This window comes from Synchiropus splendidus, chromosome 12 (assembly GCF_027744825.2).
Source record: "Synchiropus splendidus isolate RoL2022-P1 chromosome 12, RoL_Sspl_1.0, whole genome shotgun sequence".
Taxonomy (NCBI): domain Eukaryota; kingdom Metazoa; phylum Chordata; class Actinopteri; order Syngnathiformes; family Callionymidae; genus Synchiropus; species Synchiropus splendidus.
In genome coordinates this window covers 6,946,030-6,969,269 of record NC_071345.1, presented here as the reverse complement: position 1 = coordinate 6,969,269, position 23,240 = coordinate 6,946,030, and the positions used below count along the sequence as shown (strand labels likewise).

Here is a 23,240-nt window from a genome sequence, read left to right as displayed (position 1 = left end):
CAGACCTTTGATCCAGAATGACACGTCAAAATGCCTTTTCCCCCCTTTGTTTTGGAGGCATGCAATGTAAATACACGCACAATGCAGTTTGGAACAGCAGAAAGTTTGTAGTTAAGTTCATAAGTCCAAGGACCAGCAATCCTCGCAACTTGTGTTGACATCGAATATTAAAGCTCATCTGGGAAAATGATGAGGTCAAAACCGTACTGCGACTTTATGAAGCTATTGTACAGATATAAAAAAAATGCAACCCAAAAATCAGACAGAATTGTCAGATAGGAATAAGTTAGCTATGCTTTGCGCCAATATGAAAACATCAGCAAAATGTATGCTTTGTTTATTTATTTTTATACACATATATGAGAAGAAAAAAAGTAAACTTTTATAATCAATCAACAGTGTTTTGACATAGTCTCATCTAGATCATAGGAATTCCAGCAACCATCTCAGACTCGATTCCGCACTCATCGTTGCCTCGTTTGATCTTGAAGAAACCTGGAAGCAAAACGCTATTTTCAATTGGCTAATATTTTCAGAAGTATTTTCAAATATTCCCCAACTGTCTGACCTTTCATTCCCCAGTCATTGTTCCAAGAGTTTGCAGCCAGCCAGTAGGGGGTGCCATTCTCCGTCCCCCAACCCAGGATTTTGATGGCATGACCGCCGAGCATCTCACCGGTGAGGTGCTGGTACACACCTGCGGTTCCAAAACAAGTCCGATTTCTCATATTCACGCTGGAATGTTTGGTGTGTAGACTGGGTTTTCTGAAACCGCTCACCGGACTTGTAGAGAAGAAAGTCGGCGTAGACAGAGAAAGCTGCCTCTACAGGTCCGTTCTTGAAAATCTCAGTCATGATCTGTTGCTGGTCAGATGGCAGTGAGTAGCTGCGTTTGCCTGGCGATGGAGCAAAACTACTCAGTATGATGATGGTGGAATAACACAGTTAAAAGGCGACATACCAAAGTATTTGTCCTTCGGATAGGACGGCGAGTACCCGCCGATGCACTGCTCCACACACTTGGGTGTGTCTGTCTCGCCCTGACACGGAGGTCGAGTTCCGTTTACATGGTGCTCACATGGCGCGATGGTGTAGGGGCGACAACCTGCTCGCACAGAGGTCATCATTCTGAGGCACAACTCCAGTCACACTTGCAGCCTTCTTACCCTTGTTGGAGCCGTACAGGCCGCCGGTGACTAAACCCTTCTTAGTCCAAAATTCCCAGGCAGCAGAGGGGTAACCACCAAAACATCTACAACCACAAAAGTGCATTTCATTTACAGCACTTTTACATCCTTAGTCAGGAGAATAAAACACAAACACTTTTTAACTATTCATGTTTGTTATTTTTCTCATAAAAGGCACCAAAACTAAGCAACCAATCGATTGGGGCAGTGTTTTTGGTCATGGAAAGAAAGAGCTCCAGCAAAAGGCAACGTTCTCCAACAAAAGCGGCCATTTGTGGTGGCAAAATCCATCAAACTAAGATATAAGTTATCTTCCAACAAGAACTGTAAAAACACATATACACATTTTTTTCCAAAGTAGCGAGTGCCTCTCGAACGCATTGACTCTCACCCCATTCCACACTCATCACAGCAGGTGAGCAGGTCTTCAGCAGAGATCTCCACTGAGACCTTTCCACTGCTGTGGATGCACACGCGATCAGATATGGCCTCGGCAGCTCCAAACGCCTGCAGAGGATCAAGTGAGGGATTTGAGTCGTGCTTCATGCTGTTTGGATATTCAGTTGCAATGGAATGGAATCTCTAGAATGATTCCAGCTTTTTTGTTGAATTTGCTGGACTCGAGAAGAAACTTGAAGAAATACTTCAATTTAATAACAGCTCACTGATGAATACTTACCATAGTACAGGAGTTCATAGTGGTGCAGTTTGTTTATTCACATTCGGAGATAGAAACTTACAAATCATTCACATCGACTTTAAGATGGGTTTGGGAATGTGTCTCACCTGCCTTTATTGTGCTGAGGTTTGTTCAGATTCTTGCAATACAGACAAACATTGATAGTCTTGAATGAGATTTCCGTCTTACCCAGCAGGAGCCGCAGTTGCCCTGGTCTCTGACCTCTGCAATGGTGGGGCAGTTGGGCCACTGCGTGCGAGCGTCGAAGGTGTCTGGTAGGTTCACCCGTGACGTATCGTGAAGCCTGCGCGACAGGTGATGAGTTAAAGGACCATCCCGTGGTGCTTGCTCAACCCAGGCCGCCGACACTTACACCTCAGGCAGTTTGGGTCCCATCAAAAACGTTCCACAAAGACTCTTCAAGTAGCGCTCGTCAATGTTCTGAAAGTTCAACTCAGCCTGGAGGAGAGAAAGGTCACAGCAGGTTTTCTTTTCAATGACATTTGGCTATAACTGTAAACATTTATAGTTTTATATGTAGATCTCCCTGTCAGGACATAAAATATATGATGTAAAGCTCAAAGAAAGATAGTTTGCACAAAATAATTTGGCTGAAATTAGAATACACAATGTCACATAACTTTTCAGCCTTTTCAAAGACAGAAAAAAAACACCATGTTACAGATACAGTGGCACCTTGGTTTTCGAACGTCCCGGACTTCGAACAAATCGGAGTTCGAACAAAAATTTCGAGATTTTTTTTCTTCGGATTTCGAATGAAAATCCAGAACTCGAACTGCCTCGAAAAAAGCGGGAAAAAACATAACGTGCGCGGACCAATCAGCTGATCCACGACGCGCTTTGTTATTGTGTATAACGCAGCCTCTGTATGCAGACGTGTCCCGTTAGCTACATTTACTGACTGTTTTATTCTTCATATTGAGGTGTAAAACCTTTCCTGTCTCCACACTGGACCCTGGTAGAGTGTCACGGGGGAGGTGCTCGCTCTCTACACCTCCACTCCAGGGTTTGATGTCCTGTTGTGGGCTGGAGCTGGGACAGGGATGAGGCGAGTCTGGGACAGAGCGTGACTTGGTTTATGACTTTGTCACAGCCAAACTGCACAGAAGCGCACATTCAGAGCTGGACACGCACCGGGCACCTCTTCACTTCTGGAGAGACGTCACTCACTCGGCAACCCCTCCCACATGCAGCGGCCACACACAGAGGAACAGCCACCTGCAGCAGACACTCTACATTCACTCCTACAAAAGACTATTTTAAGGCTTGGAACGCATTATTTCTTTTTCCATTCATTGTTAATGGGAAAAATCGATTCATATTTCGAACAAATCACTTCTCGAACGGCCGTCTGGAACTGATTGTGGTCGAGAGCCGAGGTGCCACTGTACTGACATTCATTTGTTTGACACACTAAAGGGATACAAATCTATAAGCATTTAATATCTGACAGCCATTTTGTGTGTCGAAATTGGACTCAATTACACAGATGTAATGGTAAGTAATTGCTATTTACAGTCGCAACGTTAGAGATGTGTATTGTATGTGCTCTGGCTGAGTCACCTATAATAGATTTTATGATGAGGTACAGACCTGTACTATTTCTGCTTCAAACAGTTTGGTCGCATGTTGTGCTTATTTTAGCACTCGGTTTCCGTTCCCTTTTTGCTGACAAACACTAAATTACAACAATAAATATGCTGAATAAATTATGTGGAATTAGATATTTGTCGGTATTGTTTCAAATATTTAGACGTCGACATCGAATTAAATGTTTTTGAGCTGTGAAAAAATTAGGAATAAAACGGGCGGCGCTATCTAGTGGTGACATTGCAGAATGCACCTTGGCGTCCTTCTTTTGTTGAGCCACATTGAGAAAGTATTCATGTAAAAAGCTTTGTTAGTGACTGTGGATTAGTCTCAGATGGTGTAACAAGAGATATCAAAAAGCCGGTATGGAGCAGAAATATATTTGCAACTCAATAGTTTCGAAAGTTTGTTGAAGGTTGTTGAAAGTAATGTGGGTGGTTATATAATATCCTCCTCACCCTCCAGGTAGAGTTTGCCTTGTTGATACGATCAACCATCTCTCTGGAGAGAAAAGGGATCTGAGCATGGCCCAGGGACACCAGCGCCGTCACCAGGAGGAGGGTAAGATAAGCCATCCTGGAAAAAAAAAAAAAAAAAAAAAAATATATATATATATATATATATATATATATATATATATATATATATATATACAGAGTCACTGTGAGCATCAGTTAAATGAAGATCACTGTTATGTGTTCTGTTTGGCTTTCAACGGAACAAAAATTGTACTTAAAATATATTTAAAAATTGATTGGGAAATAATTTTAGCGCTGCGATGATAATTATATTCACAATAATCTCTGAAAATGTTTGACTGAATCTCCTCACAGGTCATCTTACCTGTGTTGCGGTTGATCTTCTTCTCTGGAGTCTGAACTCTGCTACTTCCCTCATTGTTGTTTTAAGCAACAGAATCACATGCTGGTTTAATGAATCGCATAAGTCATGCGACAATCAAATGTCTGTCCACCTCTGCAGGTGCTTCTGACACCATTAAACATGCACCTTGGCCCTATAAAGCCAGTAACTCAGGTGGTAAACAGGAAGAAGACACCATCTTAACACCTTTATTTCCCATATACAAATGTCACATTACATGGCAATGATAGTCGCTCTCCTTTGGTTAACTCTGCCTTCTTCTACTCACCAAAGCTGTAAGGACACTTGGCTAGTCGGGACAACGAGCGTTGTCTATACTTACGTCTGTGCCATGACTTTATTCTGTTCAGCCATCTGGAGCTGAGAGAAGTGGCAGCAAGAGGAAACGTGTTGCAACTGACTGCAAGTTTCTCTCACACACCACCAGCCACCAATCTCCATTTCAGTACTACTCTTTTCAGCATGTAATCAAATAAATATTAGCATTTTCTTCTACAAAAATAGTTGAAAGTAAATATCACCTCATTAAAACAGGGATGATTTTTTTATAAGCAAATGCAAGATAATGATTATCAGGTGAACATTAAATTATTATATGTTTAGGATTGTTTTATTAACATTACTGCAATAGGAATGAAGGGTGAGTGCATCATTACTCATTTATAACAATATATCTGGACCAGTCATATTGTTAATAATAATAAACAACATTTATAAACGAACGATTATAAATGTGTTCAATAGAGGGTCAATAAATATGAGACTAACTAAACTGAATTACTTTGATTTACGAATGGAATGTTTTTCTGCTTAATAATGTGCACTTTAAACACAGATTTTTTTTTTCTCGTGTCCCAGCATTTTGCTTGTTTTCTCTTCTTGCCACAAACTGGTGCGTTCACTGACCCTGTTGATAAAACAAATCTTGACATTTACAAAACACCAAACAAAGTTTGTGTTTAAAGGTGAATTTGTGTTTCGAAATTATCAACACAATAACAACAATAAGGAAAATCTATTTTGGTGACGTTATTGTTTCATATTCTTTAACAAAATTAGAAAAATATGTTTTTATTATTTCTTAAATCCCAAAATGTAATCACAAAACCATTTTCTCTTTGTGTCAACAATCCCGTCCAATGAATACGGTTTGAACCAGCCAGAGTCTGCATAGATGTCCATAGTAGTCGACCACATCTTGGGTACCACGGGGCAGTGAGTCAAACACTCCGGACTGCTGCTGGTATCTACTCAATTAAGGAGTCCCGAGTTCAGCAGCAGCCTGAGAGAAATCCTCCGGAGCAAGTCAGTTACTGGCCCTGCATGTCCCCGGCGCCCTGCGTCTGGGCCGCGGTGCTCAGGTACTGCCAGCTGAGGGCGGCCAGAAGCATGGCGGCGGACAAGTACATGGGCGACAGGTGGTGCGTCTTCGAAGGGAGGGAGGACTGCTGCACAGCAGAACGCTCCCGGATCAGCGCCAGGATGTGCAGGGTTTTCTCTCTGGATGGATCAGTGAGAGAGACCTTGTGTAGGATCTAGAAAGAGAGGTGGGTTAGAAGGCGGAAAATAGCAGGAGGAGAGCAAATGTGGCGACAGCTACCTCCTGACTGTACTGGCTGATGATGGTCTGAACCGCTCGGATGTTGGTGGCTTCCATCATGAGAGTCACAGCTTGGCCTTTCCGGATCTTCACCACTCCCTGGAACACCAGCGGGTTGTTGTAGCACGCTGATAAAGTCGCTATCGCCATCACCTGGCCGAACAAAGACATTACAACTCACAATATAAGCAAGTCCAGTAAATGTTTACCACCAAAAACATACACACACTAATTTTGCATTATTACAAAAAATATAATGTTGTAATGTAACAAAAAAATCTAAGTGAAAGATGATTTTGTTAATTTATGTTAAATTTATTAGAGAATCTCACATGATCAGGATTCTTTATTTTGCTTGCGAGTGATATTTCTGACACACACGCGGAAACTCCGCCTCACCTGAGGAATGGCACAGAAGTTGAAGACGCTCTGGTTGCGGAGGCGGGACAGGTAGGCGATGACATCGGGGACGTGACCCAGCGCATCAGTGACCAGCAGGTTTAAGCAGGACAGCGCCGACTCCAGTTTCTCAGGATGGGCCAAGTCCTCCAGACGACCTGCAAACTGACTCCAAGCCTGGAGTGACAAAATGACAGACATGGAACTAATTCCATCGGAATGATAATGATAATAACAGTCAAGTTTTTTTTTTTTTTTAACGCAGCTGTCCAAGTTGAACCATGAGCATCCAAGTTATTTCCCACTGGAATTCAGGCAGCACACTTGATTTCTAATTAATGCACTCATCATAATTTATTTATCTGTAAGTCAAATTCATTTTTTAAATATCGGGAGGAATCGTATATTTGTATGATATGACTCGTGTATTTAAGCAGCATGAGCTTTAAAAAGACCAGGAACGATAAGGACGATGAGCTATTGGACAAATATCAGCAGCAAAATTGTAGATAAGAAGGAGTTTGCTCAAAAGTTCAGCAGTTCAAGGGTCGCACGTCAGTGCTTTGCTTCTACTGCCACCAAGTGGTCCATATATAGAAAGATTACCGGTATTTCTGTTTCATTTACAGAACACGGGCGATTCATGTCAACATTGCTGTTTAATGGAAAATAATATTAAGTCTAATAACATTATAACATTAACAACGACCACTTGCTCATTCGTGTGCGTTTCTATTTATTATGTATTTTAGAACCCGCACTGCAGATGTGTTTATCAGCGTTTGACAGTTAAACATTGATAAACACTGGGACAGAGGTCTCCAGCAGCTTCACATGAAATACTTCTGACTGATTCTGTCTCAAACTGAAACAGTTTACACAACAAGAAGAGCCCACATTATTTGATTTAGTTTGTTTCTGAAGTCGGAAAACGTGTGGTCTTTTAAATTACTTTGAAAAACACAGTCTTCTTCTTTCCGTCATGCTACATTTGTAGTTTACACTCACAACAACAGCTCAACCTCATTGTGTTGCCATGTTCGGGTTGTTATGCTAATGTGGCCCACCGCTCAAGCATCAGCGTTATAACATCTTCTTCTTTGTTGCAAGGACATTACACCACCTATAGGCATGGCATGTGCACTACATCATTTTCAGCAACTGGCACCACGCAGGAGTAGCTCCCTTCACCAATTTAAGAATAAGAGCTTTAACGTAAAGCTGCAAACTCACTCCATCTAGGCAGGAAGTTGGGTTACACATTTCTCTACATTTTCGAGTGCTATGCTTCACTGACTGAAAAAGAATTAAATATGAAAGCAAGTTAAAAGGATAATAACTACAGTCATTGTTATTATTACTACAGTGACTCAATACAAGCCACAGCAACACAAAACATTTTTGAACACCACAGTCACAAAACAATCTCCTGCAGAACATACTTCCTTTGGCCAGAAAGCACGTCCCTGCTGTGTGTCCTCCAGATAATCTCGGATGATGTTTGTCTTCTGGAGGAAAAGGCCCATGGAGTTGGCAAGTTCATAGTCACGGCCGACCTCCGGGTCCTCGAGCTGCGACGCAGAGAAGAGGCGGGACAGTCCGATGCCAACAAGACCCGCTACGTAGTGGCAATACTGCAGAGAGGAGGCAGATACATGATGATGGCAGATGACCGACGACTAACAAAACAAAAACACAGCTGATATACTTGTCTCCAAACTAGGGCTATTAATAAATCATAACTTTAATCTCAATTATTCTTGGTGCAACACTGTCTCTCCTCTGCACAAACCATGTGACCTCCCGAACTTTGTCCCTTTTCCTTCCCAGTAGCTTCCAATGACAACCAGTCCTTTCCATTCAGTCTTGTTGTCGGCGTCAAAAAAGCTTATGATAGGACAGTATTCACCTGGTCCCACTCCTTCATGGAACCCACTTTCTTCTCCAGAAACTCAGCCATGCCCACTCCCATGCGGTGGCAGATGTCAGATATGACATCTCTGTATACCTGAGCAAGGTTCCGGAACTCCAGTGATATCTGGTTTTTAAAAACACAATCAAGTTTCATTCTTTTCGTTGATTTTTGTGCACAAAACATGACTTAAATTTGATAAACTTACAGTCGGGAAATCTTCCAGAACCTGTCTGTCTTTTTCCTGGCTCTCTCTAAAACGCCACTCCTCCTGGTAAAGGAACATGTGGAAGTCGTTCAACATGGGAACCTTCTTGTCCAATGGGATACTCATGTCGTCCTCCACCGTGTCCAGCGCTCGCAGCACCAGGTAGAAAATGCAAACTGCATGTCTGGAGAGGGAAGAAAACACAATAAATGAAAAATATCTGGCAGAGGGGGTCCTGCTGTTCCCCAGTGGGAGGGGTCAATAAGTTCACTCACACTAAAAATGCATGTACAAACAGCTGTCATTCTTCAAGTGACAGCTCTGACCTAAACACTTAAATTAGACTCACAAAGTCAGGGGCTGAAAAAGTTGAGTAGTCCACTGATATTTGATCCAAGACAACTCTCTGCCTTCATACCATCTAATGAACAACCTAAATATTAGTTTGATGAGCTAACAGACTGATCATCAAAAGTTAAAACGGAACCAGCCTCTTCAGGAAATTCAACCAATCTGAGCCCAGCAGTGTTTTAGGAAGTGTCAAAGGAAGTTCTGCAGCATATGTTCAGATTTGATCAGAGATAAAGGTTTAAAGCAAACTCATTGACTGGGATAATAAAGAGCCAAACGCCTCTTTCGGATCAGGTTGTGGTTTTCCACCACCAAACTACCTGCTCCCCCAAAAGTACAGGGGTCACCTCATATCGACATAAGTCATAAAGAACATAGCAGCAAAAATGGTCTTCACTAAACACATTTCGGGGTCAGTTGGACGCTTTGCTTTGCAGCAATGTGGCTCTGGAACTTATCTTTTAAAGTGTGAATGTTGGGTGTAGCCAGTGCTCAGACACCTTCGCGAACACGCCCCTACTTGTGCTTGTGTTTACCTCAACTCCCCGTCCAGCGCCTGAATAACGGCTGCGAAGCTGCGGCTGGTCTGGTTCAGGTACAGATAGCAGGTCCTCAGGCTGTCGCTCATGGAGTCCTGACAGGAGACACAGAAGGAGGTCGAGTGCCTGAAGGACCCCGCTCGTCTGAGGACACAGGCGGGGCGAGCGGCCTCCTGCAGCAGGCCCCGCTCCCCGAGCCTGGATCCCGGGAGGAGCGGGGGCCGGGCTGCGGAGCCCCGTGGAACCACCGAGAGAGAGCGCTTGAACACGGACAGGGAGAGCGGACACTTGCAGCAAGCTCCGGCCATACGACACACCACCGAGCTCCGGTTAAAAGACACGACGGTGCATGTCGCTTGGAGGTCGTGACTCGGGACTGATCTGAGAACAGCCAGAGCGGTGCAAACAGCTGAAGACGAGACGAGAACGGTGCTTGGAGGTCGGCGCGGGTGTCACGACAAGATTTGACAAACGCCCCGCCCACATCGAACCAAAACAAACCCCCCGCATCACTACGAGTGCGCACACGGACCAAAAATCAAATATACATACATATACGGAAGGTATTCGCGTCAAAATGTACTGCCGACTAACAGGATAATGTAAGTGCGTCATATCATTTGTAATGTAAAAATGCCGAAGTGTACATGTGATTTGTCGACATCATGTGGTGAAAAAGAGAAGTACATGTCAGTCATGTGAACACACTTCACTTATCAGAATCGACACTTCAGTTTGGTAATAATATATATTGAATATAGGGGGGGGTTTATTCATTTTATTTTATTTTTCTTACACGTACTCATCATTGTGCAAAATAACTGTATATATTAGACTTGACTTAGGAGAGTTGTGGGAATTTGTGCATCTTAAACTTTTAAACTTTTTTGCAGGCTGGATGGGATCATTGGACAAAAGTGTCAGGTGTGATGTGTGACAAAAGGGTGTCGGCAAGGAATGTTGTATGGAGACTTGGTGGAGCTGAAGGTAGCAGAGATGGAGATGCTGAGCTTCTCTCTTGGAGTGAGCAGGACGGATAGGATCAGGAAGCAGTAGATCAGAGGGACAGCACATGCCAGGTGTTTAGGAGACCAAGTCAGAGAGGCTAGATGGAGATGGTTTGGACATGTACAGAGGAGAGAGAGCCAGTACATTGGAGGGAAGATGTTGAGGTTGGAACTGCCAGGCAGAAGGTGGAGAGGAAGGCCAAAGAGGAGATTGAAGGAGGTGGTGAAGGAGGACGTGAGGTTTGTAGGTTTGACAGTAGAGGAAGCAGAGGACAGGGTGAGATGGAGATCAACTTTCTCCGCTGCTGAATCCACCAAGTCCATTGCGTAACCTTAAATCCAGCGCAAGTCAATTGCGATCTATGTCGGTTTGGACTCAGAACCAATTAACTGACACTCCCTCATTAGAGCCAAGCGACGCAGATAAATGGTGACGTATCTGCAGGAGGATCACGATCCAGAGATTACAGCCTGTGGAACTTCTACTCACATAATCCAGTTTTGGCATGACCGCGCTGCATCCTCCGAGTTTGAATTTCAAAAGGTTGACGATCTCCTCCGGGTGTCCGAGTGACTTGAGGACGTCCATGTTTGTACTGCTGTCCGCTGAAACCTTTTGGATCGGGGAGATGCTCCACATCTGAGCTGCTCGGCAACATGAGCCGCAGGACTCGCTTTCGACCACACTGCTCGTCAGATCGACCGAGGCATCCCATTGGCTGCACAGTGATGGGTTTAGAACGGAGCGTCCAATCAATGAGCAGAGCGTCTGGCGTGATGCCCCGCCCCACCGCAGTGTCACCAAACGTCCGCTCCTGATTGGCTCTTTTCATCCTCTACCTGCTCAGTGGAATTATGAACTCCCGCCCAGAGACGAGCCCTCACAAGAGGCTACATTACCAACCTTCTTTAGCGGGTCAACACGACCCCTTCCGCACGATAAATATTCAAATATTACGTAGAAGCATTTTTTATGATGAAAGTGTATCATTTGCAAAAATGAAAGCGGAAGTTAGGCATTTTTTGTTTTTTCAACCAGACTGCCTGAAGTTATATCAGATTTTTCCCACCGGTCACCAACATAATTGATATATGAGAGGCAGAACAATGAAAAGGCTATATTTATTCACTTGACTTGCCACCTTCATAAGTTATCTGATGACTCTGCCATAGTTGGATGTATCAGCAAGGGTGAGGAGACTGAGTACAGGGCTGTGGTGGAGGAGTTTGTTGCTTGGTGTGAGCTGAACCATCTGCAGCTCAAAGAACTGGTGGTGGACCTAAGGAGGACCAAGTCTCCTGTGACCCCCGTTTCCATCGGGGGGGTCAATGTGGATATGGTCGAGGACTATAAATATCTTGGGGTCCACATAGACAATAAAGTGGACTGGGCTCAGAACACTGAGGCCCTTTACAAAACACTAACAGTCTCAACAGACTCATCCACAAAGTTGGTGGTGTGGTGGGGGTGAAACTGGACTCCTTGGAGACGGTTATGGAGAAAAGGATGCTCCTGAAACTAAGGAGCATCCTGGACAACATCACCCACCCCCTCCATCAGCTCCTGGTCCAATACAAAAGCACATGGACCAATAGACTGTGACTGCCCAACTCAAAGACCGAGCTCCACAGGAAGAAAGGACCTCCTGTAAAAACATACAATTCGTCCCTGAAATAAATACAATGAAGGATTTTTTGGCACATTTTATGTTCTTGAACTGCATTTGTTGCACATTGTTTTTCTAAGATCTTTCAAGATCATCACTTTTTTTTTGCACTTTATAGTATTATTTCTTTTTTATTTATTGTGATATGTTGTGTACAGAGCATGTTACAAACACAATTTCCCTTGGGATTAATAAAGTTTTTCTGATTCTGATTCTGATTATCAACATTATTAAATACATCGCTCATAGGCATTTTTTTTAATATTACAATCGACAATCTGATCTCACAGATCTCACAGACATAAATGAGGAATATTATTGCTCATGGAGCTGGTAAATCAGAATCAGAATCAGAATCAAATTTATTGCCATGGTCAGTGGGGAGCCCACTAACTAGGAAAGTGTTTTGGAATAAAGTGCTGACAAAAAATAAATTAAATTAAATTAAATAAATAGAATAACAACAAGGCTGTTCACGAATTCGACAGTCTGACGGCCGAGGGGAAGAAGCTGTTCCTGTGACAATCAAACTACTATCACCAAGAACAATGATGAAAGTGTCACCAGGTCTGCATGTGCACAAACACATTCTCAGCCTTCACTTGCTGAAGTTAGATAACTCTTTGGATGCAAGTTCAGGGCAAACAAAATAGCAAACGACAACTATGGGCCACAAGAGGGCGGTATAGAAGCACGCTGAAGGTGAAGCAAAACCAGCGGCTTTTTTTTTTTTTTTGACAATGCATTTTCCAAATATTGGTGGTGTTTTTCATATATTTCGATCTGATTAAATCAAATAATGTAATGAAAGTATTCTCGGTGCCACGCAGTTCCTGGTTCCCAGGAGCCCCGCGCTGTCTTCACCGCCATCATTTTTTGAGATGATTTTACTGCACTTGACTCAATGTCAAGTTATCCTAACAGCTCATCGACAGAGTTACAAAAAAAAAAAAACACGTTTTTGAAGTGCTTGTTTACAGTGCCATACAGTTCCAGCCATTTTTTTAATCGTCTCCACTCGCCAAAACCATCCGTCACTCAACTGCTTGTGGCATTTTGGAGAGTCATTGGGTTTTTTTGGACTAGCACCAACAGATAAACCTCTAGGGAATTACAAAAGACATCTTTACTGGAATCGATGGCGCACCACACTTGGAATGAAGATCTGGAAATATGCCAGCTGATTAGAAGAGAACAATTTTGGTCATGTGATTTGTGACGACACTGAAACACTGTTGTTGATTTATAATGCATGAGAGCCACATCGTATGAAGTTACTGTGTCGATAAAATAACGGTTTCATTGGAATCATTCCACAATACTGTATCTCCTTTACCTCGTGGCTATTTATCACACAATTTTGGTATGATATCGATGCACAGTCTCAGTCAAGCATCACCCTGGAGGATTTTTTTCTGTTATTTAACTACTACAAACATGTGCTCTCAGATACACACACTTGAGAGTCCCGTCAAACCTGTTTCTCTGCATGCATCTGTTTTTGGTACTGTCTCACATTGTGTTGCCTCTGAGTGAACTCAGCTGCCACCAATGCATGTAGAACTTCAGCCATTCTTGAGAAGAAACTAGTCAAATTCAATAAACTAAAGCTGGTTGATCAATCTTCTGGTTATTTATCCAAGTGTGGAGCATTTATTTTAAACAAGAAGAAAACATCATGTTGAGCACGAGGGTGACCTTTACCATGTTTACATTTGTATTTTATTCAGGAGATCATCCTAATTCCAGTACAAAGCATGTTGCCTCAATGTGTCTTTGAAACATCATTGACGTCACAAGACAGTTGACAGTTGCAAAAGAAAAATGTTTGGAAGGCGAGATGTCTATCTGTATGGCCGTGAGCAGGGGGAGGAGCCAGCTGCTGAGGGTCACAGACTTTAGGTGAACATTGCATTACAAGCAACTCAGTTGCTGCTCAGCTCACTCTGGAGAGAGAAGCGAGAGGATCCAGGACAGGAATGAGATGGAGAGACTTATGTGAGTGAATGTGGGGTCAGGCGTGTTTTCATGGCTGTGCTGCTTCACTGCATTGATAGTGTTTTTGTTGCGTTCACTCAGGTTGAGCCGCAAACGTCCACTTCTTGAAGTTGAGACCAACATGGCTGCGCTTCACCGCCGTGCTAAGTATGACCATAGTTTGCTTTTGAAATTGATCAAGGTTCTTACTTTCACAGTCTGTTATGTACGGAAGATACAGGAAAAAATTGGCTTGACTTTAATCTCAGAATTATAACTTTAAAGTGAGAATTCTGACTTTTTTTCCTCAGACTTCTGACTTTAAAGTGAGAATTCTAATTTCGAGAAAAAAGTCAGAATTCTCACTTTAAAGTCAAAAGTCTGAGATAAAAAAGTCAGAGGAAAAAAAAGTCAGAATTCTCCCAATTATTTTTTCTTCATTGGCCCTAATCCTCTTCCGTAGTTATGAGAGTTTATTAGACAAACCTGGGACGATGAATCTCCATTGCCAACACACTAGCTTCGTCAATGACCCTCCTTTTGAAATCGCCTCAAAAAGGTCCATCAGCCCTGAAGCGACAGGCGTCTTTCAACAGCTAAGTTCATCAGCTAGAACACTAGAGCTCATCCAACTTCCTGTCAACAGAAAGCACTGTCCTCCCTTCTTCGCCCAACAGGCAACTTAACTTGTTGACCGAGGAACCAATTGAATTTCGTCAACCCTGGAAGATGAAGATGTGAATAGTGTCTAAAATGTCAACATTTTCTTTGTTCTCTTTCACCCCAGGATGAGCAACAGTCAGGTCCGGACAGGTGAAGTGGCTGGAGAGTCCAAACCCATGACTGACAGTCAACGGCTCTGTCAACAGATTTCCTCCTGGGCCGATCCGAAATTCTCCCTCAAAAGAGTTGTGGAGCACCTCAAGTTCAAACACGCCTCTGAAGTCATCGACCTTGATCAGTCAATCAACAACAAGTATTTAGAGTTTCACCGAGACATCTCTGAGGAGTGCAGCCCTGAGGAAAAGCAGCATTCGTGGGCTGTTCTGGAGAAACCAGAGGAGGTGGTGATGCATGGACCTTATTATCCAGACTATGCAGAGGATGTACACAGCGAGGAGATAGTCGTCCAGAAGACTCAGGAGCTCCTGCAGTCGGAGCTTGTCTCGGACGATTGGAAAGTCTACATTTTTACGGTGAACAGTCCGTGTTTGATGAGGAACACTGAGCCGTGTATGTTGAACATGGTGGAGATGTCTCAGGCGTGGTGGAGGGAGTTTGGTGTCAAGACTTTCATTGGTTTTAAAAGATGTTGGGGCTTCAAAGGAACCAAAGAAAACCTCTTCCAGGATCTGAGCTATGGACAGGTGGATTGCGTTGACCATGCTGGAGATTACACTAGCTACCTTGAACTTGCTAAGAAAACCAATCTGACACCGATTTGCGAGAGTATTTATGCTGTTGTCAAGAACTTTTTGAGACCCGGGAATGTCATTTTCACCATAACAAAGGAGCAGGACTTGAAGCCACATTTTAAACGTATGAGCAGTGTGTACGAGTTAGAAACAGAAATGAAGAAGGAAGTCTTTAAACAGGAAATGAAGCAGTTCAATGAAGCTGCTCAGCTTCTGCTGACTGAGAGAGGAGGAAGTTTTGAGGACCACTTACAGAGAGGACGGTCATTTCCGCTGCAACAGCATTTCAGAAAGGCGTCCTCCAACTCAAGCCAGGAGCAGGTTCAACGCTTGTTTCAGGAGTGTTGGAGGCAGCTGGTGCAGGACAAGTATGCAGAGCTTGTCAGGGAGAAGCTGACTGAGGACTTGAACCGACGCACTGTTCAACTGTTTGCTGAGGACATCGCTGAGTTAACAAAGGAGTATTTGCAAATTGGGAGAATCCAGTTTTCATGAATCTATAGTCACGAACTCGGCAGACACCTGAGGGCAGCCTGTTAGCGTAGCTCACGTTTTCACCACCACCACAGGACAGCAAACGCCAAGAAGCTGCTCATGCTAGCAATAGCGCCATGCTAACTAATGGATAAAAGAACAAAGGAAATTGTGCTGTTTAAATTAGCGAAGCTACTGTGACTCTCTGCACGTCTTAGCTTGTCCAGCTTAAGACGTCTCCCTGAACATTGGAATGTCCCTAGCTTTAAAAACACAACACACGTACCAACTATGTTACAAACCTTTGTCTTTAATGTCTTCGTCTCCGGGGCCCCCAGAGGATTAAATACACAGAATCTATACATCTTTTTTTTTTCATTCACAGCAGTGTAGCACAATAAATGTATAAGGAATTATACTGGAGACAATATTTATCACATCTACAACCATAAATGTAGCATTTAAAATGAACACACATTGGTCAATATGGTGGTCACAGAAGTAAGCACATTGGTGCTGTCGTCACTGGGCGGAATAAGATATTTTAAAATTGTTTTTTGGCACTTCATTTGATGAGTTGCATTTTGTGGTGTTGTTGGGCTTTGTTTTTCTTGTTTCATGTACATGTTTTTTCTTACATCCTTGTGAAGAAATTGTTTATTCACCAGCAGTTGAGTGGAACTCCGCCTCCAAAAAGCTTGTGTGTGATACACATCTAAGCAGCCTCAAACCACCCAGTCTACCTCTCGCCTCAGTTTAACTTGAGTTCTTGTGATTTGAATCATTAAAATGCATGAACTTGTTGACAGAATTGAGCATCCAAGTAAATGAGAGTCAGGCTTTCAGTGATGCCTTTAAATACACCATTTTCCTTTTTAATATGTAAAGGTGAACAAAACCGTTACGCTCCTCTTGTCACTTTGGGTCTACACATTGATGATAACATACATTTGTCATGCATCTCTTCAGGACTGTGTTTCTTCTGGGGCAGGCAAACTGGACAAAAGTTCTTTTTATTCACCTGTCACCTGCAGCAACTGCAGAAATCTTTGGCCAAGTTCGGATCTCAAGGTTTCTCCTGTACAGTATCGTCTTCTCCTAGGACGTGAGCACCAGGGACTCCTGAGACGTGACTTCACCTCCTCTTAGAGAGTCTCTCTTTATATTGCATTTATTCTGCAGGCAGCTTGTTAGGTGGGTGCTGCTGGGTCCTCTAAGCCAAGATAAGGTTGCTCCAGGGCTCGTTTTTGGAGCCAGAGGATCCACTGTGACCTCCAGATGGCATCTTGAGAGGAATGGCGCCCCCTGTAGTTGACATGTAGGCTGGCAGGGCAGAAATCTGAAAGTAAACAGACAAGAAATGCAGTGATTAAAAACATTTTTTTATATTATTTTGAAGGAATAGGGTTACAAAAAAAGGAAGTGTTGTGATTGTACAAGGCAGGCCACATTTTGGGGGAGCAGCACGAAGACATAAATAAAGTATCTATATCATGGAGAGCTTTTCTATTGACAAAGTGACAATTAAAACTAGTTTTGGCTCGACAGAGAAGACCCTGATACCCTGAAAATTGATCCACATTTTTTGTCAATGACTGGCCTGAACTCTAAATTGTCATGGTTTTCAACATCAAACATCAAATGGAGAATTCATACCCAGCTTCAGCGCCACATTTTCACTGTCAAAAGTTTTTTACTTTCTATCTGGGAAATATCAGAATGACAAAAATATGGCCATTTTTAAACTCATGCAGCACAACTTTGAGTTTAGAAAAATGGCTCTGAGAATGAAGTTGAAACTCTTATAATTTGAATTGTTTGTGATGAATTGCATCATACCAAGAAATGGTCAATTGGGCAAAATGCTTTCTTTTCGCTGCTACCGTGGGGGCCTCTCCCCCGGGGCCTAAATCGATGTAGGACAGCAGCGCAGACACAACAAAAACAACACAATATTCACACCAATATTCTTAAAATCTTCATCTTTCGTCTCTTTTATTGTTGAATTCAAGCAGGTTGACTTGAAGCTAATTCTGACCAGTGAGCCAACGACTGACTAAATGCAGTACCTGAAACTACCACTAGGTAGCGGCAATTGATAACGATTTGGACTGGACGTTTTAAGGCACCAAATGCTCGTAATAAAACAAGTGTATCTGCTTGTTGTACCTGTGTTTGTGTGTTGTGGTGAGAGTACAAGCTGTGGGTCTCTGGCTCGGTCTTTATTTGGCGCGACTCCTCTGTGGAAGTGGTTGGAGTGCGAGGAGTGCTGCTTGGCGTGGTTGGAGTCCCTTCGCCTCCTGGAGTCCCTGTGGCAAAAAAAAGGTACAGTCAGCACCTTGTGATGATCTTCTCTGGTGCATCATCTTCATGGGTCTTCATGCCCAGTAAAACATGTGATTCATGTTTACCGTTTGGAGCCTTGTTGAGGTTCTTTGGTTTGCGTTTTCTGGTCTGGATTCCTTCCTTCTTCATGGCCAAGGGTCGCGGGACCTGCAGTATTTTTACAGAATTATTTTCATTCACTTTGGCAGGAAACAATGACTTCCATGGGTTAAGAAACTAAACGTCAATGACTGAAATTTGTCGGAAAGGAGCTTGGCTCAAATGGGAGTTCCAGCCGTCCTACACCCCTATTCTTACACTATATTTCTATCTGGTTCACTTGAGAAGGTTAGTAGGACAGCAAAGTTCTGTGTGTGCCAGTGGAAACCTCTGTGTGTATCCATGTGTGCAGCCATGTCTGACTGTGAGGACGTCCCAACCAGAGTCAGCATATAGCGGACAATGTCTCACAGGTAACCTGGGAATGCCTCAGTGTTCCCTTAGGATGGAGGTCAGACTGGGCCTGACCTCTTAGCGGATGGATGTGTGTGTCATGTGTCTCATACCCCGTGGAGTTTCATGTAGAGTCCGCAGGCGTTGCACACAGGCTCCCCCTCTGCGTTCCTTCTCCAGAGTGTGGTGGTGGTAGTGTTACAGTTGGTGCAGGACAAGCCCACTCTCCTGGAGGCAGACTGGATCCAAAACAGAGGCTGAGATCAGGACGATAAAACTCAAAATATCGGCGGGAAAGGTGATGGAGCGTTTCCTACCAGTCTTCTCTGGGGTTTGATCAGCGGCCTGTTGATGCCATTCATCTTGTGGTAAAGTCCGCAGGCGTTGCAAAGGTAGTGTCCCGTGCCGTCTCGCCTCCAGAGAGGGGTGGACATCGCACCGCAGTTAACACACTCTCGACCCTCAGCAAAGTCATCGAACAGATCTGGGGAAAGAGAAAAAAAAAATGAGATAAGTTCAATAATCAAACTGAGCTAACAGTTTTCACACATTCCCCAAAAGTTACTTTAGCAATAGAGTTGTTTTATTCTTGAATCCACGTCACGGTTCAAAACTGTGACATGCAAGTTTTACCACACCTGGGAGCATCATCCTCAATTTACTTCTGAAATCTTGGAGATCTTAATGGACTGCTGGCTGCTACCCAGCAGAACATGAATGAAGGTAAAGAGGTTTCACTCTCAGCCAACACAGATTCGACAAATCCTCCCGACTCTACAACCAGCAGGGGACGCCGGCCCTCGCTGAGCCCTCTGGCCGCTCCACAACATCAGCCTGGATTCCTTCTTATCTCAAAGCTTCAGATAAAGGGTCTGCTGGAAATAGAGACGGATAGAGCTCCATCCGAAAGTCAAACAAACTGTGACTGCTTGGCCTTTTCCACCAGCTCTTAGTCTGAAAGAAGAAGGTAACTAAGACCGAGAAGAAGAGCGCTTGACAAAGAGATGAGGACAACACCTTGTGCTTCACCTTTCCACATAGACTTAATCAGCCCCTGACGGCAAACGTCCCTCCAAGGCTGCGACATCAGCCTTGAGCCAGGAGGCAAATGTAGCCAACACAATGCTCTGCAGAGGACAACATCCTCATCGCTCGTTCTCTCGCTCCCCTTAAAAATATACTCAAAGTACAGGTAGTGAAACTCTGAATTTAAGGTCAATAATGAGGTATTATTACTACTTTTTTACTCCCCACCTCTGCAGACACAGGGTTATTAACTTCATCATAATATATTTCTTTAACTAGGAAAAGGGGAAAAGCATGTTTCTATTTCATTGAATACCACAAATTGTATGTTATTTGTGGGACTGAATTTGAAATTCTTTAATACAACACATTTCGGTTGAGATGTTGACATGGATGATACAATTGAAAAAAGGTACCAAAATTACAAAATAAAATTTCAATAGATAATGGCAGTCAAAATAAGTGAAACAATGTCGATCATTTTTCTGATGGGTGGTATGAAACCTATTCATTTCTCTGTTGATTTCAGGCAGAAAAAAAGACAATACGGTCCTGCAAAGCACTCCACACCTATGTTGAGTTCCTTTGATTTAAAAAAAAGTGTGATAAATAATTTGCTCATAAGCCGTTGTAAGCGCTCCTGTTCATTATTTCTTCATTTTATTCGTTTGTTTATTTGCTGATTTTAACAGCAGCAACTTATTAATAACACAACTAAAGATTTAAGACGTTATTTTGGACACAGCAAGAAAAATTATTCAGTGTTATATTTTAAATACAGTTTTAAATGCATTTTTAAAAATCATATTTTCATATACCACATATGCCACTTTTAATTAGTAGAATTTTAAGAAAAAATAATATAGAATTTAAAATAAAAAAAACAGAAATTAGTCTATTAATTAGATTATTAACTAGAATATTTAATGTCTGTCACAAAAAATGCAAAATATCACATAAGCATTTTAAAAATAAGTAAATACATTAATGAAAAACGAATTAATCCATCGCGAATGTTCTACATTCGTCTGTAGAACGGAAGTGGTCAGAGAATCTAGCAGCGGTGTGTTTAGATTTACTGTTACAACGTATCATGTTTAAAACAAAATTGATACATACACGTAATTTCATTAAAAGGGCAATTAAATCGCGGCCTATTTAGAGGACTCGCTGAAAAATGTATAATAACATGCGAGTGAAAATGCCCCACTTAATAAATTATATATTTAAATATACATTATGAGGCGAAACTAAAAATAAAAGTAACACTATAAGATCATCGTTTCGCCTTTTTTTAAGTCGCTGAAAGGATTTTTAGTCTGTCTTTATTTTTAAAATCCGTCTCGATGACGTGGTCAAGCGATTCATAAACACTTCATCCACCACTATTTGTCTCGGCGATAAGCGCATTGTCGTGATTAAAATCAGATGATTGGCGGTCAAATTGGATCAATTCTTTTATCTCATCGTCAGTGTTGGATCCCAGACAAATTCGTTGAGGTCATGTGACGATCGCATTTGAATGCTGAAAAAAACGATTTGAAAATCACCTATTTATTTCTAAAATAATAATTAAAAAAAATACATAGATTATAATTAACAAAATGAAACGAATATGATTCAGTCACACACACGAACACACACTCACTCTCCCTCTCTGTCTCACACACATTTCTTTCTTCAGAGACGTAATTATTAACAGAAATTAAAATAAACCAGAAAACAAAAGTCACATTTATAAGGTTTGCCCACAGTTAAAATCAATAATAATTTAAGAAGGATTGCATTTGATGCATATTCAAATATACTCCTACAGACAACGTCTAACCCTGTGCAAAAAGTATAGCTATATTTGTAGATATTAAACACATATAATCAGCATTACATCACACAAAATTAAAAATAAATCTTATTGAAATGGCCAACTACAAATCGATTTTTATGTCGTTTTTATCCACACCTTTTCGTTCCAAAGTCATTTCTCGATCAACATTATTAGATAAATAAATGTCAATGTATTCTCTGTTATTAAATTATTGATAAACAAATTTCTGTTCTAGTTAAAATGGTGCCGTTGATTAACTTTGTCGTACAATGAAGTCATGAATCTGTGTTGAACTAGTTGTAAAGGCTTTTTGTGTTTTACAATGCTTTATCACAAATATCAAGTATCATACATGGGTGTTCTTTCTTACCGATATTTGGGTGCCTGGCGGCGCCGGGTGGATTCTGGAGTCCGTGCAGCACCGGGCTGTCGAATGGAGAGGCCGGCCACGTTCCTGCCATGTTGGGGCTGACGTATGCGGGATAAGGACTGTGGAAGGAGCTGCTGAGGCCCCGGGCCCCAAAGTGCTCCCTGCCGTTAATCGGGCTGCTGTAGGAGGCCGCAGTGTCCCGGGCCGAGGCCACCCCGGAGCTCAGTGGGGGGCTCGTGGAGAAGCTGAACCTGGGGGACACCGGGGAGTGACTGTACGAGGACACCGACTCTCCACCCGGCTGCGCCCAGCCAGAGTGACTGGACACCGGGCTGCTCTGCTGCGACGCGCCGGGCGTCTGGAGGTAAGACAGCGCCGGGATCATGGGGGTGACGACCCGGGTAGTAGGCACGTAGACCGGCGAGGTGCCCGCGGAGGAGTTGTGCAGAAATCCAGCTTCATATGAAGAAGGTCCATGGTTGGTGGTCATGATGCCCTGGTACATATCCAGTCCGGGACGATGCACATCCGCCGTTGACTCGAGCAGGACTGAACTCAAACGGGCCCCGGGGTGATGAAGGAAATTACGCCGAGATGAGAGCGATTGCTGTCAATTTTATCATCTCAGGAAAGTTCAATTTTAAGTTGAGACAAGAGGAGAAACATTTTGGGAATGAAGCACGAGAGGAGCAGAGGAGGAGTGAGAGACCGGACCTTCATCAATTCTGTTATCTACCCCCCTCCCCGCCCCCTGTCTTTGAGTCACACGCGCACACCCACTCAGCACACCCACTCAAACATGCATATATATATATATATATATATATATATATATATATATATATATATATATATATATATATATATATATATATATATATATATATATATATATATATATATATATATATATATATATATATATATATATATATATATATATATATATACATTATTAGATAAATAAATCGAGATGTATTTTCTGTTATTAAATTATTGATAAAGACATTTTCTGTTTTAATTAAAATAGCGTCGTTAATATATATATATATATATATATATATATATATATATATATATATATATATATATATATAACTTGCTATGAAATAAACAAGTAAATCAAACAAGTGACCTTTTAAACTCAAGTTCAGCTAGTATGTGGACTTTTTTCAGGGACAATTAATGTTTATTATACACTGTCATAAGAGCTGACTCGTGGTTTCCTCCTCCATCATTTTTAGAATAAAATGAATGATCATGATCATCAGCTGCCACGGAATATTATTTTATGTAAGAATTCTCCTCCTAAAATACCCTTATGATGTGGGCT

At 42.3% G+C, this 23,240-nt stretch overlaps 4 protein-coding genes across 6 annotated transcripts; 1 reads left to right on the top strand and 3 right to left on the bottom strand.

Moving 5' to 3' along the window:
• Nucleotides 1–338: 338 nt before the first annotated feature.
• Nucleotides 339–4,800, bottom strand: ctsbb (cathepsin Bb). Of its 2 annotated transcripts, none has more exons than XM_053881625.1 (10): nt 4,682–4,800; nt 3,936–4,053; nt 2,240–2,325; nt 2,056–2,170; nt 1,579–1,694; nt 1,167–1,252; nt 962–1,105; nt 780–896; nt 569–697; nt 339–495 (listed from the first exon to the last, which is right to left on the bottom strand). In XM_053881625.1, the coding sequence occupies exons 1-10, from the start codon at nt 4,798–4,800 to the stop codon at nt 419–421; spliced, it is 1,107 nt and encodes a 368-aa protein (XP_053737600.1). In that variant the 3' UTR covers nt 339–418. The 2 variants fall into 2 exon arrangements, with proteins under 2 accessions (XP_053737600.1, XP_053737601.1); XM_053881626.1 differs by lacking the exon at nt 4,682–4,800 and adding an exon at nt 4,321–4,357.
• fdft1 (farnesyl-diphosphate farnesyltransferase 1) lies at nt 4,382–11,041 on the bottom strand. 2 transcript variants are annotated; one of them, XM_053881624.1, is made up of 8 exons: nt 10,866–11,041; nt 9,366–9,463; nt 8,479–8,662; nt 8,268–8,396; nt 7,801–7,992; nt 6,359–6,535; nt 5,960–6,112; nt 5,670–5,894 (listed from the first exon to the last, which is right to left on the bottom strand). In XM_053881624.1, the coding sequence occupies exons 1-8, from the start codon at nt 11,013–11,015 to the stop codon at nt 5,670–5,672; spliced, it is 1,308 nt and encodes a 435-aa protein (XP_053737599.1). In that variant the 5' UTR covers nt 11,016–11,041. The 2 variants fall into 2 exon arrangements, with proteins under 2 accessions (XP_053737598.1, XP_053737599.1); XM_053881623.1 differs by lacking the exon at nt 10,866–11,041 and having other exon boundaries at nt 4,382–5,894; nt 9,366–10,855.
• A 2,909-nt stretch (nt 11,042–13,950) lies between these two features.
• LOC128768200 (uncharacterized) lies at nt 13,951–17,496 on the top strand. The gene is made up of 3 exons (XM_053880906.1): nt 13,951–14,040; nt 14,122–14,187; nt 14,807–17,496. The coding sequence occupies exons 1-3, from the start codon at nt 14,027–14,029 to the stop codon at nt 15,927–15,929; spliced, it is 1,203 nt and encodes a 400-aa protein (XP_053736881.1). The 5' UTR covers nt 13,951–14,026; the 3' UTR covers nt 15,930–17,496.
• gata4 (GATA binding protein 4) lies at nt 16,223–22,592 on the bottom strand. The gene is made up of 6 exons (XM_053880907.1): nt 21,908–22,592; nt 19,004–19,170; nt 18,800–18,925; nt 18,320–18,401; nt 18,078–18,217; nt 16,223–17,247 (listed from the first exon to the last, which is right to left on the bottom strand). Exons 1-6 carry the CDS (start codon nt 22,410–22,412, stop codon nt 17,122–17,124), a joined length of 1,146 nt encoding a protein of 381 aa, XP_053736882.1. The 5' UTR covers nt 22,413–22,592; the 3' UTR covers nt 16,223–17,121.
• Nucleotides 22,593–23,240: the final 648 nt, after the last annotated feature.

Bases quoted from the DNA above. Each gene is read 5' to 3' on its own strand.
- ctsbb (XM_053881625.1), bottom strand. From the start codon at position 4,800: ATGGAGATTGGTGGCTGGTGGTGTGTGAGAGAAACTTGCAGTCAGTTG. The intron at 2,171-2,239 runs GTAAGTGTCGGC...CCTGTCGCGCAG, and splicing joins GGACCCAAACTGCCTGAGGT to GCTTCACGATACGTCACGGG. The intron at 1,106-1,166 runs GTAAGAAGGCTG...CTGTGCGAGCAG, and splicing joins CCTGTACGGCTCCAACAAGG to GTTGTCGCCCCTACACCATC.
- fdft1 (XM_053881623.1), bottom strand. From the start codon at position 9,676: ATGGCCGGAGCTTGCTGCAAGTGTCCGCTCTCCCTGTCCGTGTTCAAG. The intron at 8,663-9,365 runs GTAAACACAAGC...TTCCCTCTCCAG, and splicing joins GCGCTGGACGGGGAGTTGAG to ACATGCAGTTTGCATTTTCT. The intron at 6,536-7,800 runs GTATGTTCTGCA...TTGTCACTCCAG, and splicing joins GTGCTTTCTGGCCAAAGGAA to GCTTGGAGTCAGTTTGCAGG.
- LOC128768200 (XM_053880906.1), top strand. The intron at 14,188-14,806 runs GTATGACCATAG...CTTTCACCCCAG, and splicing joins GCGCTTCACCGCCGTGCTAA to GATGAGCAACAGTCAGGTCC.
- gata4 (XM_053880907.1), bottom strand. From the start codon at position 22,412: ATGTACCAGGGCATCATGACCACCAACCATGGACCTTCTTCATATGAA. The intron at 19,171-21,907 runs GTAAGAAAGAAC...CTCTTTCCCCAG, and splicing joins CGCCAGGCACCCAAATATCG to ATCTGTTCGATGACTTTGCT. The intron at 18,926-19,003 runs GTAGGAAACGCT...TTTTGGATCCAG, and splicing joins TCAAACCCCAGAGAAGACTG to TCTGCCTCCAGGAGAGTGGG.